Raw genomic sequence first — 16824 nt, forward strand, 5'->3', positions numbered from 1 at the left:
TAGGTTCTTCATTTTCACTCCACCCAGATGCCCCTCATGAAGCTCCTTTAGCACTTTATCCTGGAGTTTGGGTGGAATCACCACTCTGGATCCACACATCAAGGTTCCTCGGCACACTGACAGCTGTTCTCTTCTTTGCGAGAATGCTGGAAACAGTGGTTCGCCATGTGCTGGCCATCCCTTCACCGTTAAATCGTAGACTCGTGAGAGAGTCGGGTCATTTCTCGTTTCCTTTTCAATGGCAGAATTTGTTACTGGTAGACATTCCACTATGGTTGAGTGGAACATCTCCACTGGGTCTACTGTAGGTGCCTCTTCTACTGTTGGCAATGGTAGGCGCGATAAACCGTCAGCATTCCCATGCTGTTTTGATCCTTTGTATTCTATGTCATATTGGTGTGCCCCTAGGAAAAGGGACCACCTCTGTAGCCTTTGCGCTGTCATAATGGGAACACCCTTTTTAGGGTTGAATATGGAGACGAGGGGTTGATGGTCAGTCAACAAGGTAAATTTTTGTCTGTGTAGGTAATGGTTGAATTTCTTCACTCCCCATACCAGGCTGAGTGCTTCCCTGTCAATCTGGGCATAGTTACGCTCCGCTGAGTTCACTGAGCGTGACGCAAAAGCTATCGGCTGTTCTGAGCCATCAGGGAATCTATGTGATAATACCGCTCCTACGCCGTAAGGGGATGCATCGCACGCCAGTCTGATTGGCAGTGATGGGTTGTAATGAGCCAAAATTTCCTTGGACGTGATCAAGCCTTTACATTTATGGAAGGCACGTTTACAGTCCTCTCTCCATTCCCAAATTACACCCGTTTGTAGCAGTTCATTAAGAGGGTGCAGAATAGTTCACAAGTTCGGTAAAAATTTATGGTAGTAATTTATCAATCCCAGGAACGACCTTAATTGTGAGACATTTTCAGGTGCTGGTGCTTTTATGACCGCTTCAATTTTCTCAGGGGACTTATGCAACCCTTCTTCATTAATTATGTGGCCACAATATGATATTTGTTTCTGGAAAAATTCGCACTTGGGGCGGTTTGCTCGTAGGCCCCGTTCTCTCAGCCTAGTGAGCACCTTCTCCAAATTGGCAAGGTGTTCGTTGTCGTTTTCTCCTGTTACAAGGATGTCGCCTAGGTAGCATTGAGTCCCAGGAATCCCTTGCAGGACTTCTTCCATAGCTCTTTGCCAGATTGCTGGAGCTGATGCTATTCCGAAAACCAGTCGATTGTACTGGTACAGGCCTTTGTGTGTGTTTATTGTGAGATACTTTTTCGAGGCCTCCTCAACCTCCATCTGTAGATATGCCTGTGCCAAGTCAATTTTTGTGAAACGTTTCCCTCCGGATAGTGAGGCAAAAATATCTTCTATCCTCGGAAGAGGATACTGTACCGTGTGAAGGACTGGGTTTACAGTCACCTTGAAGTCCCCACAGATGCGAATTTTTCTCTGTTCTTCAGATTTATCATTGTTTAACGTTTTCTTTATGACCGGGACGCTGGGTGTTGCCCACTCACTCCAATCTATCTTGGATAACACGCCTCTCTGTTCCAAATTCTCCAGCTCTGCCTCGACTGCTGGACGAATTGCGTATGGCACCGGCCTTGCCTTAAAAAACTTGGGAATTGCCGCATCTTCCACCTTTATTGAGGCGGTGACACCTTTCAAGGTTCCTAGTTCCTGTTGGAACACTTCTTTGGCGTTGGCCAAGATGTCTTTTAATCGTTCAGGTATGATGTCATCATCATTTTTTTTTCTTACTGGTCACCGTCAGTGCCTGAATGGAGTGCCAGTCCAAACGTATCTTCCTGATCCATTCACGTCCCAACAGCGGTGGACCACCATCTTGCAGAACGTATAAATACAACTTCTGTATTTCTTTGCCGTTGTATACAACAGGCACCCTTATTTTTCCTTTGGGGTATACTTTCTGCCCCGTATATGTTTTTAAGATAATGGATGTGTCTTTTAGAGGTATATGCGAAAATAGCCTCTCGTAATCCCGTCGATTTATTACGGTTAGAGCTGATCCTGTATCTAGCTCCATTTTAACTGGGGACCCTGCTATCGTGAGGGTAACCCAAATGGTTTGGTAATCATCTTTGGCAAGTACATTATGTAATTTGAGACAACTTAGTCTCTTGTTTTCGAAGTCGCTATCACTCTTATGGTCTTCGGAGCTACTGTCCGTCATCATTTGTACCTTCCTGTACTTTTCTTTATTGATTTTTTTTCTGTCTGTGGATTTATTCTGTCCAGATCGGCATACCTGTGCAATGTGTCCAATCTTTCCGCATTGCCTGCATGCTTTGTCCTTGAACCAGCAGTCCCTCTGGTTATGGGTGGATCTGCCGCAGCGATAACATCTTTCGAAACCCTGTGTCATTTCATGGGTGCCGAAGTCCTGTGTCTTTTGTTGTATCTCTGCAGCTCCTCTTGCTGCTGCTTCGTAGGATACAGCCATACTGAAAGCTTTGTCCAATGTTAAATCTTTTTCAGAAAGCAGCCTTTTTTGTATTCCTTCACTTAAGAGACCGCAAACGAATTTGTCTCAAAGATAATCTGATAGTCCTGCCCCGAATTGGCAGTACTTTGATAGCTTTCTTAATTTGGTTAGGTAATCAGCGTTACTTTCATTCTTGTGTTGATTTCTCTTGAAGAAGTTGAATCGTTCCGCTATCAGCAGCGGTGTTGGGTTTAAGTGCTCCTGCAGGGTATCAACAATTGCTTTAAAATTCTTGTCCTTTGGTTTGGCTGGAGTGATTAAATTTTGTAACAGCCCGTATGCCTTTGCGCCCATTAAGTTCAGAAGTACTGAAGCTTTTTTTTCATCTTCTATTCCATTTGCAGTGCAATATACCTCTACTCTTTCCACGTATGTGGTCCAATCCTCTATTTCGCTATCAAAAGCATCAATATTGCCAGACTTAGGCATTTCAGAAAAGATATGGCGCTTCCCGCGCTTTTTTTTCTTTTCTGCAGCAAAGATATGGCGCTTCCCGCGCTTTCCAGCCGCTGCTGCCGATGACAACGCTGTTTACTGCGGTTTCCGTTCTTTTTTTTCTTTTTTTATTTACTGTTGGAGACTCGTTCCCGCCGGAGTTTCTCTCCAGGTCTAAACGCTGACCTGCTTGCCGCGCCGGCCATCTCCCGAGTGCTCCCTCCCAGTCCGTTATTGCTTGCCTCCGATTTCGCTGCCTGTCTCAGCTGTAGAGCCAGCCACTGGAGCCCCAGCCTGACGCCCAGGAAGGATTAGCGCAGTACCTGCCACCAGCTTGGCCAGCTGGTGAAACCACAGCTTCTCTCACTTTCTTGAGTCTTCTGGATGCCCGAGGAATCGATGTCCTTGAGGTGCTGCCGAATTGCAGGTAAATCCGTTTCCACTTCGTTGCCACTGTAGTGTCCGTGTGTTGATAAAGACACTGAAGACAGGAGTTGGTTCATAGGTATTTACTAAGCAAAGTCTGGGGGGATGTTCTAACGGATATACACAATATACAGGCTTATATAGCCCGAGTCGTAATTACCGGCATTACAGCACACCTGGGGCTCTTAAAGGCACATACACTACAGTGCTTGACTAATCTACTGGAATTTTTTGAGGATGTAACCGGTAAAATAGATAAGGGAAAACCAGTGGATGTGGTGTATTTGGATTTTCAGAAGGCTTTCGATAAGGTCCCGCATAAGAGATTAGCGTGTAAAGTTAAGGCACATGGGATTGGGTGCAAGGTATTGTCTTGGAGAGAGAACTGGTTGGCAGACAGAAAGCAAAGAGTTGGAATAAACGGGTCTTTTTCCGAGTGGCAGGCAGTGACTCGTGGGGTACCGCAGGGATTGGTCCTAGGACCCCAGCTATTCACAATATATATTAATGATCTAGATGAGGGAACTAAATGAAATATCTGCAGGTTTGCAGACGACACAAAGCTGGGTGGGCGTGTGTGCTGTGAGGAGGATGCCGAGAAACTCCAGTATGATTTGGACAGGTTGGGTGATTGGACAGAAGCATGGCAGATGCAATATAATGTGGATAAATGCAAGGTTATCCACTTTGGTGTCAAAAACAGGAAAGCAGATTATTATCTGAATGGCAATAGATTGGGAGAAGGGGAAGTGCAACGAGACCTGGGTGTCCTTATGCACCAGTTGCTGAAGGTAAGCATGCAGGTGCAGCAGGTGGTTAAGAAGGCAAATGGTATGTTGGCCTTCGCAGCGAGAGGGTTCGAGTATAGGAACAAGGATATCTTGCTGCAGTTGTACAAGGCCTTGGTGAGACCACATCTTGAGTACTGTGTGCAGTTTTGGTCGCCTTATCTGAGGAAGGATGTTGTTGCCATGGAGGGAGTGCAGCGAAGATTCACCAGGCTGATACCTGGGACGGCAGGAATGACGTATGAGGAGAGATTGGGTCGATTGGGCTTATACTTGCTGGAGTTTAGAAGAATGAGAGGGGATCTCATTGAAACTTATAAAATTCTAACAGGACTAGACAGACTAGATGCAGGAAGGATGTTCCCGATGGTGGGGGAGTCCAGAACCAGGGGTCACAGTCTAAGGATAAGGGGTAAGCCATTTAGGACAGAGATGAGGAGGAATTTCTTCACCCAGAGAGTGGTGAACCTGTGGAATTCTCTACCACAGAAGGCAGTAGAGGCCAATTCATTAAATATATTCAAGAAGAAGTTAGATATATTTCTTAAGGCTAAAGGGATCAAGGGATATGGAGAGAAAGCAGGGACAGGGTACTGAATTTGGATGATCAGCCATAATCACATTGAATGGCGGAGAAGGATCGAGGGGCCGAATGGCCTACTCCTGCTCCTATCTTCTATGTTCCTATGTTTATGACGAAGGGTGATCGACCTGAAACATGAACTCTGTTTCTGTCTCCACAGATGCTGCCTGACCTGCTGAGTATTTCCAGCAGTTTCTGTTTTTATTAAAGAAATGAGGGAGTGTTTGCTGACAGGAAGAATGTTGGGTCGTCCTGCGCATGCGCACCTCCCTGGCGGCTGAGCCGAAACACCAAATCGCCCCCACCTGAGCCGCGCAAACGTACCAGATGTTGTGGCTCCGCATGCGCGCCCAATGTTCCAACCGCAGGGTTTTGTGCGCTGAGCATGCGCGTTGCGGACCGATCGGGATGGGCGATTGTAGAGCAGAAGGGAGAGCGCGGGGGCCATGAGCACATGCGCGGGACTCAGCGTCAACAGAGCACTTTCTGGAGCGTCGGGGCTTGTGGGTATTAAAGCCGCCATTACTGCTGATCCTTTCAACCAACCTGTGCAGCAGCTGGGGCCTGAAAATCAGCTTCACTGCCCCTAGGTTCAGAAAGGGGAAAATTAAACAACAGTTTGCCTCTGATCCTTTTCTGAACTCAATTTACAGGGTTATAGAAGTGGAGCAGTTACAGGCGGGAAGCTCATAACCAAACATCACGTCAAGATCTGACAGAGTCGCTGGATTCATCAGGACCTGAATATCATCGGCCTTTGCACATGGAAGGAGAAAGCAGCGATGACGAACCGCACATGTGTTCGGTGTGTGGACGCGGATTCAGCCGATCGCCTGACCTGGCGAGACACGTGCACCGTCAGACCGGGGAGAAACCGGGTAAAGGTGGGGACGGCGGGAAGGGATTCAGTTCCCCGTCTGCATTGGAAGTTCAACGGCGCAGTCACACCAGGGACTGTCCGTTCACCTGCTCCGTGTGTGGAAAGGGATTTGTTTGTTCATCCCACCTGCAAACACACCAGCGAGCTCACACTGAGGAGAGACCATTTCAATGTTCTGACTGTGGGAAGAGCTTTAAAAGCTCCGGGGGGCTGAACGGACACCAGCGAGGTCACACTGATGAGAGACCATTTCAGTGTCCTAACTGTGGGAAGAGCTTTAAAAGCTCCTGGGAACTGAAGCGACACCAGCGAGTTCACACTGATGAGAGACCATTTCAGTGTCCTAACTGTGAGAAGAGCTTTAAAAGCCCCCAGGGACTGAAGGGACACCAGCAAGTTCATACTGATGAGAGACCATTTCAATGTTCTGAGTGTGGGAAGAACTTTAAAAGCTCCGAGCATCTGAAGGGACACCAGCGAGTTCACACTGATGAGAGACCATTTCAGTGTCCTAACTGTGAGAAGAGCTTTAAAAGCTCCGAGGATCTGAAGGTTCACCAGCGAGTTCACACTGATGAGAGACCATTTCAGTGTCCTAACTGTGGGAAGAGCTTTAAAAGCCCCGGGGAACTGAAGCGACACCAGCGAGTTCACACTGATGAGAGACCATTTCAGTGTCCTAACTGTGAGAAGAGCTTTAAAAGCCCCCAGGATCTGAAGGGACACCAGCGAGTTCACACTGATGAGACCCTTTAAATGTTCTGACTGTGGGAAGAGCTTTAAAAGCTCTAAGATCCTTAAGAGTCACCAGCGTCTTCACACTGATCATCGAATCTAACAGCACAGAAGGAGGTGATTCGGCCCATCGTGTCTGTGCCGGCTCTTTGAAAGAGCTGTCCAATTTAGTCCCAAACCCCAGCTTTATCCCCAGAACTATGCAAACTAGTCCTCTTCAAGGACTCGTCCAATTACTGTTTGAAAGTTCCTGTGGAACCTGATTCCAGCATCCTTTCTGATGGTGTGTTCCAGATCTGAACAGCCCTCTGTGTGAAAACAATTCTCCTCATTTCCCCTCTAGTTCTTTTAGCAACTATTTTAAATCTGTGATCTTTGGTTACCGACCCACTTGCCAGAGTGAACAGTTTCTCCCTACTTGCTCGATCAAAACCCCTCTGTTGTGGCGAAATTAAATAATTAAGTCTGCACACTAGTCTGTAAATGGTAAAGAGCCAAGCAGTTTATTTAAAACACAAAACTATTCAACAGTACAATACAAACAGTCCGCGGAGGTAACTAAAGGCTGATCAGGGAGTACAGCTAGAGCTCCTTTAGCTTGTTCCTGGCTGTCTCCTCGATTGACTTCAATTTCTATTATTTAAGTGTACAAAAGCCGTGGCTACCTCGTGCACATTGTTCTAATTGGCTTAAAGCCCACATGCACAATTCGTTACATTGTTTTAATTGGCTTGAAGCACGCATGCACAATTGCTGATTGTCACATGATCTTTACGACATTATCTGTTGTTCCCCACGTGGTTTTACTTCCCTAGTTCGTGGTTGGTGCTTCTGTCTCCGCTGTCATCCTGTGTGCAAGCTGCACTGTTAACCCCTTAAGTCCTGAAGGGCACCTATGTTACCCTTCACTAAAAATCCACTTCAAACCCCCCTTTGGTCCTTGGCTACCCCAGCCCATGAGACCACACTGAACTAAGTTATGCCAATTTGTCCGGCCCCCTGTTTGGTGATCAGCCGATGGGTTAGGGAGGAATAGGTGCGTGATGTCAGCGGTTAAATTCCACTACTCATCAGATTCTTCCTTTTCTCGAGTACCTTTACTATCTGCTGGGCGTGGCGTCTTCTGCAGGATGAGCAAAACATGAAAGCATAACCAAGAACTAAGGCTAATTGTGTTGCCACCAATATGTGTGATATGATACGTATCCACGGGTGGATATTAACATTTAGTCCCCAATTCCACGCCTTCATATACCACGGAATGTAGCGAAGGTCTGTCTCAATGTCCTTGCCCAGCTGGCGCAGCTCCTTCTTGAGAACGTGGTATTTCTTATTCTTGGGCAGCTGGGGTATTGGTGCAGCCTATTCACTCTCATACTGGTACAAATCGTATTTCAAATCATCTGTTACAGTCAGGATAGTGGTTTGTCGCGCATATATGTATGTCATTCACGCTTGTCCGATCATGACCGGTAGCCTCGGGGTCAAACAGAAATTAGGATTAGTAATATTACATTCCAGACCATCATAGCCATATGTTCACTGATTTGTGACTACGCAGTATTCCCCCTTTCCGTGGTAGGCTGAGTGTGTGCGTTCGCACTCTGATGGGCTTATTTCAAGGGCACAACCGATTGGTTGGTTGAATCCGCACCCATCCTCACTTCCCTAGCCTACTAGGCTTCCTACCCTGTGGCACCCTGTTTATGAGACCCCTCTCATGGTTCCGTTCCGTTTGATCCCATAGGGTAGTACCACATGTAGTCCTCGCCCCGGATGAGTCCCAAGTTCTCTACCTCAACCTGGAGATATGGTCCCGATTCTCCCCTTGCCATCACCGGAATCATTAGGACCATTCTTACCAGGGCCGAATGTGAGTCTGTGCACGCACCAGTCACGGGAAAGACCCGAGTCGTTCCCTTCAAGGTGCACGCGTCTAGCGACTCTGGGTATTGTGCTAGGTGGAACAGGTGGGTACTGTTTATCCAATCTGGGACTTCGACTCGGTGTATTTGGTCGAGGTTCAACCATCCATCCCCCGTAAGCATGGCAGAGATCCCTTTGGACCTCCGTTCTTTCAGAATCAAATTCTCGATCGATTAGGCGATTAATGGTGGCAGCATGGCCCTCCAGGACTATAATCCCTTTGGCTAAGCTCCCTGCTGCCCCATCACCTTCCCACACAGCTCCTTTGTGTCTGCCTGCCCCTGCAGCAGCTTTCTGACTGTGTCTCTAAGAATGTCCGCCCGTACAGATTATCCATTTCCCCATGTCTGTCTTCTCCTCCTGACCCCGTTGGCCATGTATCGGGGAGAGGATGTCATCCCGGTATTCAGATGTTTGGACTCAGTAGTGTCCTTCCATGGCCATGCTGGGTTTGAACTTTACTCGCCCCCTGTTGAGATGCGTCGCTTCTGTTTTTTTTTTTATGGGGGTTGCTCTGCAAAGTATTAGGATCACAAGTCTTCTGCATAGTTCCTTCATTCTGTTAATTCGATATAGGCCCCCGAATGGGGTGTGTTAGATTCGTTTCAGTTGGGACCAGTGTTTCCATCGTCCCACACCATTCATACCCACACATGCACACGTATCACCACTGATCAATAGCTGTTTCATGGTCGGGGCCCCAGTCCACCAGCTCCTGGGATGGTTTCCCCCTTTGATCAGATCTTGTATAGGCTGGGCCATTTCTGCATATTCTGGGATAAAGTTCTGGCAATAATTAAATAGCCCTAGTACCTGCTTGACCCCCTCCCCTCTCTGGCGCGGTCCCTTCCTGCTAGCTTTCCTCTTTGTCCTAGTGCCCCTCCCATCTGTCTTCAGGCATTTGTCTCTTCCCTTGTGTTATTATGTATCCTAGGTAGATTACTTCGTCCTTCCCTACCTGTACCTTTCTAGGGTTTACCTTTAGTCCCGCATTCTGTAGGGCTCCCAGTACCGTAGTCAATTAAATATTGTAGAGGGACCTGTCACTATCGGATGTTCTTGCGGAGCAGAGTTATCTTATTCAATTCGGACTACACCAATTTACACCAACCAGAATTTAACCATGGCCACAATGGAAGTCTGGTTTTAGTAGATTAATTAACCTCATAACTCCAATTTAATCCAGATCAATTTCTTTTAAACTAACTTGGAAAACAAAGCAAGAAGCCACATTAACAAAGAAACAATTTTCTTCCAAGCACATTGGCAACTGTAACTTCAAGGCTGAAGCTTATCTTTTGTAAAACAGTGAACAGATAAAACAAAACAAAATAGCACATTCTTGCAGAAAACAGTAAATTACGTCGTATTTCTTACTGTCCTTTCTTCAGATATCTTTCCAAAATACTGTAAAAACATTGAATATAACTGGAGAAAAATTAGTTTTTCACATTTAAACAAATCAAATCAAACTGCTTTGGAAGATTTCACCATAGCAACCGCGACTCCACGGTTAAATCTTAGACTGAAACTTAATCTTTTGTTAAACAAACTTTAAGAACATAAGAAATAGGAGCAGGAGTAGGCCAATCGGCCCCTCAAGCCTGCTCCGCCATTCAATAAGATCATGGCTGATCTGATCCTAACCTCAAATCTACTTCCACTCTCCATCCCACCCGAACCCATGTGATCTCCCGGGAGAGGCGAAAAACCAGATAAAAAACCCAATGGCCAATTTGGGAGAAAAAATCTGGGAAATTCCTCTCCGACCCATCTAGGCGATCGAAACTCGTCCAGGAGATCACTCTGTCCCTGTATTTCCTGCAGTACTTTCCTTCTGTAAAAGTTGATCTCCACCCCAGCCAGGAACAGGCCCAATTTACTCTTGAAGGACTCCTAGCTGGCAGCCTGTTCCCGAGGTCTCCACTAATCCCTGTGAATAGAACCATCTCCTGAAATCTAACACAGAATTAGAACACAAGAAGTAGGAGCAGGACCAGGCTAAACGGCCCCTGGGCCTGCTCCGCCACCCACAGGGCCATGACCGTTCCGAACCTAGACTCATGTCCGATTTCCTGCCCACTCCCCGTAACCCCTAATTCCCTTTACTTCTAGGAAACTGTCTATTTCTGTTTTAAATTTATTTAATGATGTAGCTTCCACAGCTCTCTGGGGCAGCAAATTCCACCAACCTACCACCCTCTGAGTGAAGAAGTTTCTCCTCATCTCAGTTTTGAAAGAGCAGCCCCTTATTCTAAGATTATGCCCCCTAGTTCTAGTTTCACCCATCATTGGGAACATCCTCACCGCATCCACCCGATCAAGCCCCTTCACAATCTTTTATGTTTCAATAAGATCGCCTCTCATTCTTCTGAACTCCAATGAGTAGAGTCCCAATCTACTCAACCTCTCCTCTTATGTCCCCCCCACTCATCCCCGGGATTAACCGAGTGAACCTTCTTTGTACTGCCTCGAGAGCAAGTATGTCTTTTCTTAAGTATGGACACCAAAACTGTATGCAGTATTTCTGTTGGTCTTCTCAGTTTTTACACACCAGCTTAACTTAAATTAGTTCAAAGTTTTTTTATCAATTCTGGGGGCACAATCTTATTCACACATTCTTAAAACTTCCAAAATCCAAGACGACAAAAGGGTTAAATGCTTTTTTAACACAGAGAAGTGAGTGGAGCTAAAACAAACATGACAGAATCTTTCTTTTAAAGACAGACTTTCAGACAAAAGAAATACTGTAATTCTTAAACATTCATAGTCAGGAAAAGTTTCACACTTTAACACACATTCTCATACAAACTGAAATTCCAGCATATTTTTAAGGTTCCTTTCACTCAGCAAATCTTGTGTTTTATTTGTCTGGGCACAGATGATAACTTCCATGTTGGTAAAGCTTTAAGTTTCTCTTTTTTTCTTTTTAAATCGGTGACTCAGCAGCTTTTCCTGGCTTTCCAAATCCCTTTTTTCCCTCCTTTGCTGAGTTTTCAAATTGGTTCGCCTGCAAATTCGATCTTTTTCCTTCTTTATCTCTCCCTTCTGTTTCAATTCCTTACATTGTTTCTGGTAACAAGCTAAGATTACCATTCCCCCTTTTCCCTCTTTATCTTTGGTTTGTCCCCTCCACCAAGCCCTGTGGATCGATTAACGCTCCCAATTGTTCGAGAATGTCGATTCCTAATATTGTACCCTCCTTATTGGGACAAACATAAAATTGTGCAGGGGTTAGAATCTCTCCAATAATATTACTTCACTTAAATGCGTTCTTGTGGCAGATCCCCCAACCCCGGTGATCAAAACTGCCCATTGATTTGCTGCCTGTGCTCCTTGTGTCACCGTCAAAGGTGCAACGGCGAGGCCTTCTCCCTCCTCACTATCAGCATCATCTCCTTCCTCTGTTTTATTATACGGAGGAGGTGGTGGAGCGGTAGGTGTACATGATCGGGGACCAAAGAGTCCCCTTTCACTCTGACTCGCCTGAATTTCTCTCAGTTGTCATTTATTTCTGCTCTGGCTGCTTTTAATTCCTCTATTTTTGGTTTCAGTTTAAGGGGGTACATTGTAAAAGCTGTCGTACTATTATTACACCGGCCTTTTGGGTACGTTTAGTTTTCTCTTTTTGCCACCAAGTCTTTTGAATGACGGGTTCCTGACTTGGATCCCATCTGTCTCTTAACATTTTGTCGATTAAGCCCTTCCGGTCCTCTGCATAGAAGTAAGGGTTCCTTCCACACCCCAGTCTAATTCTTTCCCCGACGCCATTTTGTGGTCTGACCTTCCCCGGCTTTACATACAACTTCTACTTGAGTTTATGTCCATTCGGCCTCTCCACGCGACTTAAATCCTATCCCAAAATGTATTTACACAATAATATACGTAGTAAAAGACTCGACGTCAACACTCGTGCATTTACCTTTCACTCTGACTGGCTTTTATCGCAATGACAATGTCTCTTCCAATACTTTGTCTAATGTTTACGCGTAATATATCAAGATTATACTCACTACACGTCCAAACGCGTCCGTCGTTTTACCGCTTTATAGACTCGTCACGATTCGGATACTCGTTCCGCAGACAGATGGGTGACCGCCTGGATCACGTAATTTTTCCGGGTGGTGTCTCAAATCTACTCACCCCCTTGTGTCCTCGTGGCCGTTGTCCGTCTACATTCCGACATATCTTGCCGACTACGCCAAATGTTGTGGTGAAATTAAATAATTAAGTCCGCACACTAGTCTGTAAATGGTAAAGAGCCAAGCAGTTTATTTAAAACACAGAACTATTCAACAGTACAATACAAACAGTCCGCAGAGGTAACTAAAGGCTGATCAGGGAGCACAGCTAGAGCTCCTTTAGCTTGTTCCTGGCTGTCTCCTCGATTGACTTCAATTTCTATTATTTAAGTGTACAAAAGCCGTGGATACCTCGTGCACAGCTCATGACATTGTTCTAATTGGCTTAAAGCCCACATGCACAATTCGTTACATTGTTTTAATTGGCTGGAAGCCTGCATGCACAATTGCTGATTGTCACATGATCTTTACGACCTTATCTGTTGTTCCCCAAGTGGTTTTACTTCCCCAGTTCGTGGCTGGTGCTTCTGTCTCCGCTGTCATCCTGTGTGCAAGCTACACTGTTAACCCCGTAAGTCCTGAAGGGTACCTATGTTACCCTTCACTAAAAATCCACTTCACCCTCATCATTTTGAACACCTCTATTAGGTCTCCTCTTAACCTTTTCTGCTCTAAGGGGAACAATCCCAGCTTCTCCAATTTCTCCACATAACTGAAGTCCCTCATCCCTGGTACCATCCTGGTCAACCTCCTCTGCACCCTCTCCAAGGCCTTGACATCCTTCCTAAAGTGTGGTGCCCAGAACTGTACACAAGACTCCAGCTGAGGCCAAAACCCTGCAGCTGTACAAAACCCTGGTTAGACCACACCTGGAGCACTGTGAGCAGTTCTGGGCACCACATCTTAGGAAGGATATATTGGCCTTGGAGGGAGTGCAGCGCAGGTTTACCAGGATGACACCCAAACTTCAAGGGTTAAGTTACGGGGAGAGATTACATAAATTAGGGTTGTATTCCCTAGAATTTAGAAGGTTTTAGATCTGATCGAAGTTTTCAGGATATTAAGGGGAACAGATAGGGTAGATAGAGAGAAACTATTTCTGCTGGTTGGGGATTCTAGGACTGGGGGCAGAGTCTAAAAATTAGAGCCAGACCTCTCAGGAGTGAAATTAGGAAACACTTCTACACACAAAGGGTGGTAGAAGTTTGGAACTCTCTTCCGCAAATGGCAATTGATGTTAGATCAATTGTTAATTTTAAATCTGAGATTGATAGGTTTTTGTTAACCAAAGGTATTAAGGGATATGGGCCAAAGGCGGGTGTATGGAGTTAGGTCACAGATCAGCCATGATCTCATTGAATGGCGGAACAGGCTCGAGGGGCTGAATGGCCTCCTCCTGTCCCATGTTCCCAACTAGTGATTTGTGATGGTTTAGTGTAACTTCCTTGTTTTTGTATTCAATGGTCCTATTTATAAAGCCAAGTATCCCATACGTTTTCTGAACCGCCTCACCAAATTGCCGTGGCACTGTCAAAGACTTGTGAATATGGGCCCCCAGGTCCCTCTGCTCTTCCACCCCCTCAAAATAGTCCCATTTAGATTATACGGCCTCTCCCTGTTGTTTCTCCCAAAGTGCATCACTTCACACTTATCCTCATTTAATGTCATCTGCCTTGTGTCTGCTCATTTCACAATCTGTCTCTGTCCTTCTGAAGTCTGCTACTACTATGCTCACTATTTACTATGTTGCCAAGTTTTGTATCATCCGTAAACTTTGAAATTGTTCACCTATACCCAAGTCCAGGTCAGTTATATATAACAAGAAAAGCAATGGTCCTAATCCCGACCCCTGGGGGAGCCCACTGCATACTTCCCTCCAGTCAGAAAAACATCCCTCAGCACTGCTCACTGCCTCCTCTCCCTTAGCCAATTATATACCCTAATTACCATCGGCCCTTTAATTCCCTCTGCTTCTATTTTCCGAGTAAGTCTCTTATGTGGTACTTTATCAAATGCCTTTTAAAAGTCCATATGTACAACATCTGCTGCACTACCTTCATCAACCCTCTGTTACTTCATCAAAGAACTCAATCAGGTTAGTCAGACAGGATTTACCTTTAACAAATCCATACTGGCTGCCCCTTATTAACCCATGCTTCTCCAAGTGAGAATTAATTTTGTCCTTGACAATGGTCTCTAGTTGTTCACCCACCACTGACATTAGACTGATTGGCCTGTAGTTGCCAGGTTTATCCCTCTCCCCTTTTTTAAACAGGGGTGTAACATTTGCAATCCTCCAGTCCTCTGTCACCACTCCCATATATCTGAGGGAGATTGAAAGGTTGTGGTCGGAGCTTCTGCTATCTCCACCCTAGCTTCCCTCAGCAATCTAGGATGCATCCCATCTGGACCGGGTGACATGTTAACTTTCAGTGATGACAACCTATTTAGCACCTCCTTTCTATCCATTTTTATCCAATTTCTCTACTCCCCCTCCTCTACTGCGACATTAACTTCATCCTCTTTTGTGAAGACAGCTGCTAAGTACTCATTCAGTACCTCAGCCATGCCCTCTGCTTCCGTATGATGAGCTCCTATTTGGTCCCTAATCGGCCCCACCATTCCTTTAACTATCCTTTTACTTTTCATATGTTTATAGAAGATTTTTGGGTTCTCTTTTATGTTACCTGCTAATCTTTTCTCATATTGTCTCTTTGCCCTTCTTATATCCTGTTTCATTTCCCCCCCCCACTCTCTGTATTCTCCTGGTTTTTGACTGCATTCTGTACCTGACATTTGTCGTAAACCTCCTTTTTCTGTTTTATTCTAACCTCGATATCCTTTGTCATCGGGAGCTCTAGCTTTGGATGCCCCATCATTCCTCCTTATGGGAATATGCTTGGTTTGTACCCGAACTATCTCAGCCTTGAAGGCCTGCCATTGGTCATTCAGTTTTCCTGGACAATCTTTGTTTCCAGTCCACCTGTGCTCGATCCCTTCTCACATCACTGAAATTGGCTCTCTTCCAACTGGGTATTTTCACCGTTGATTTTTCTTTGTCCCTTTCCATGACTACTTTAAACCTATTGATATTGTGATCACCGTTAACCAGATCCCTCCTGTCCCAGAACCGATGAGAGACCCTTTAAATGTTCTGACTGTGTAAAGAGGTTTCAGAGTTCATCCAACCTGCTGACTCACCAGCGAGTTCATACAGATCCTCAAAGACAGGAAGATGTTTTAGAAAGGCTGGCGGCACTAAAAGTTCGCAGCCATCTCAGAGTAGTGACCCTTTAATTACAATCTCGCAGAACAAGGAGAATCACTGTCCCTTTAACTACCACAAATGCCTGTGTGGAGGAGAGGGGGAAGATACAGTCTGTCCCAGTAACTGTCGCAGAACAGAATTAGTGACCCTGTCCCATAAGGGCTTCACCCTCCCCCACTCCCTGCTTTTCCTCAAGTGTCTCATCCTTAAAATTCTTATCCTTGTTTTCAAATCCCTCCGTGGCCTCGCCCCTCCCTATCCCTGTAATTTCTGTTGTATCCGTGTGTTAATGGAGACACGGAATGCAGGAGTTGGTTTAACAGGTGTTTACTGAACAAAGTCTGGAGGTGAAATAGAAGATACAAGACGCCATATAGGCTTATATACCCGAGTGGTCACTACCGGTATTACAGTACACAGTGGCTCTTAAAAGTACATACACTACAATTCCTCCCCTTTTAGATTATTAGTACATAACATTTTAAGTAATCATTAATTAACATGTTTACAAGAACAATAATCTACACATTTGCTGCAGTTAATCAATTATAAGTCAGTCTCTCTGGAGGCTTCCTGACTCGGTCCGGATAACGCCTCGGTGGTGTAGTAGTTTTCGGTGGTGTAGTAGGTTCTTTTGGCAAGGTCGATTCGGCTTGAATGCCAGTTTCGGGTTCATCTGGTTCCAGTATCACCGGATCGGAGGTAGATACTATGGGTATCTCTGCTTCATCATTAGGCGTATAGAGTTGTGGTGTAGGTTGTCCCTTTTCGGATGACTATGATCTGGTCAGCATGGCGCCTTATTATGCTTTCACCAATGTCCACGGTATACATCAGCGGTCCTAGTTGTGTGCAAATAGTTCCAGGCTGCCATTTCTCGGTACGGTAGTCCCGGGCCAAAACTTGTTGACCTATCTGGAAGGTTCTAGTTGGCCTTTCATTCATGCCTTGAAATTGCCGGTTCTCTACGTCCCTTCTGATATTTGGCTTGATCAAATCCAGCCGGCATCTTAGTCTTCTATTGAAAAACATCATGGCGGGAGTTTGGTTTGTAACCACGTGTTGCATTCCTGTATGCAAACAAGAAGTTATCTACCTTATGTTGTAGATTTATGTCTTCATTACCCATGGCCTTTATGGCCTTCTTGAAGGTCTGGACAAACCTTTCAGCTAATCCATTGGTGGCGGGATG

At 45.5% G+C, this 16824-nt stretch overlaps 1 protein-coding gene across 1 annotated transcript in view; it reads left to right on the forward strand.

The window, feature by feature from the left end:
- The window catches only part of LOC147084235 (uncharacterized), a 34275-nt gene extending 21143 nt beyond the window's left edge, over positions 1 to 13132 (forward strand). The window contains exon 2 of the mRNA XM_085979487.1: positions 5395 to 13132. Coding sequence (XP_085835613.1) covers positions 5505 to 6377 — 873 coding nt within the window. The 5' untranslated portion in view covers positions 5395 to 5504 and the 3' untranslated portion in view covers positions 6378 to 13132. The remainder of the gene's footprint in view (positions 1 to 5394) is intronic.
- The last annotated feature ends 3692 nt before the right edge of the window (positions 13133 to 16824 follow it).

Source organism: Somniosus microcephalus, unplaced genomic scaffold (assembly GCF_052327205.1).
Source record: "Somniosus microcephalus isolate GS21.2 unplaced genomic scaffold, FLI_Smic_1.0 unresolved_chr9, whole genome shotgun sequence".
Lineage (NCBI taxonomy): Eukaryota > Metazoa > Chordata > Chondrichthyes > Squaliformes > Somniosidae > Somniosus > Somniosus microcephalus.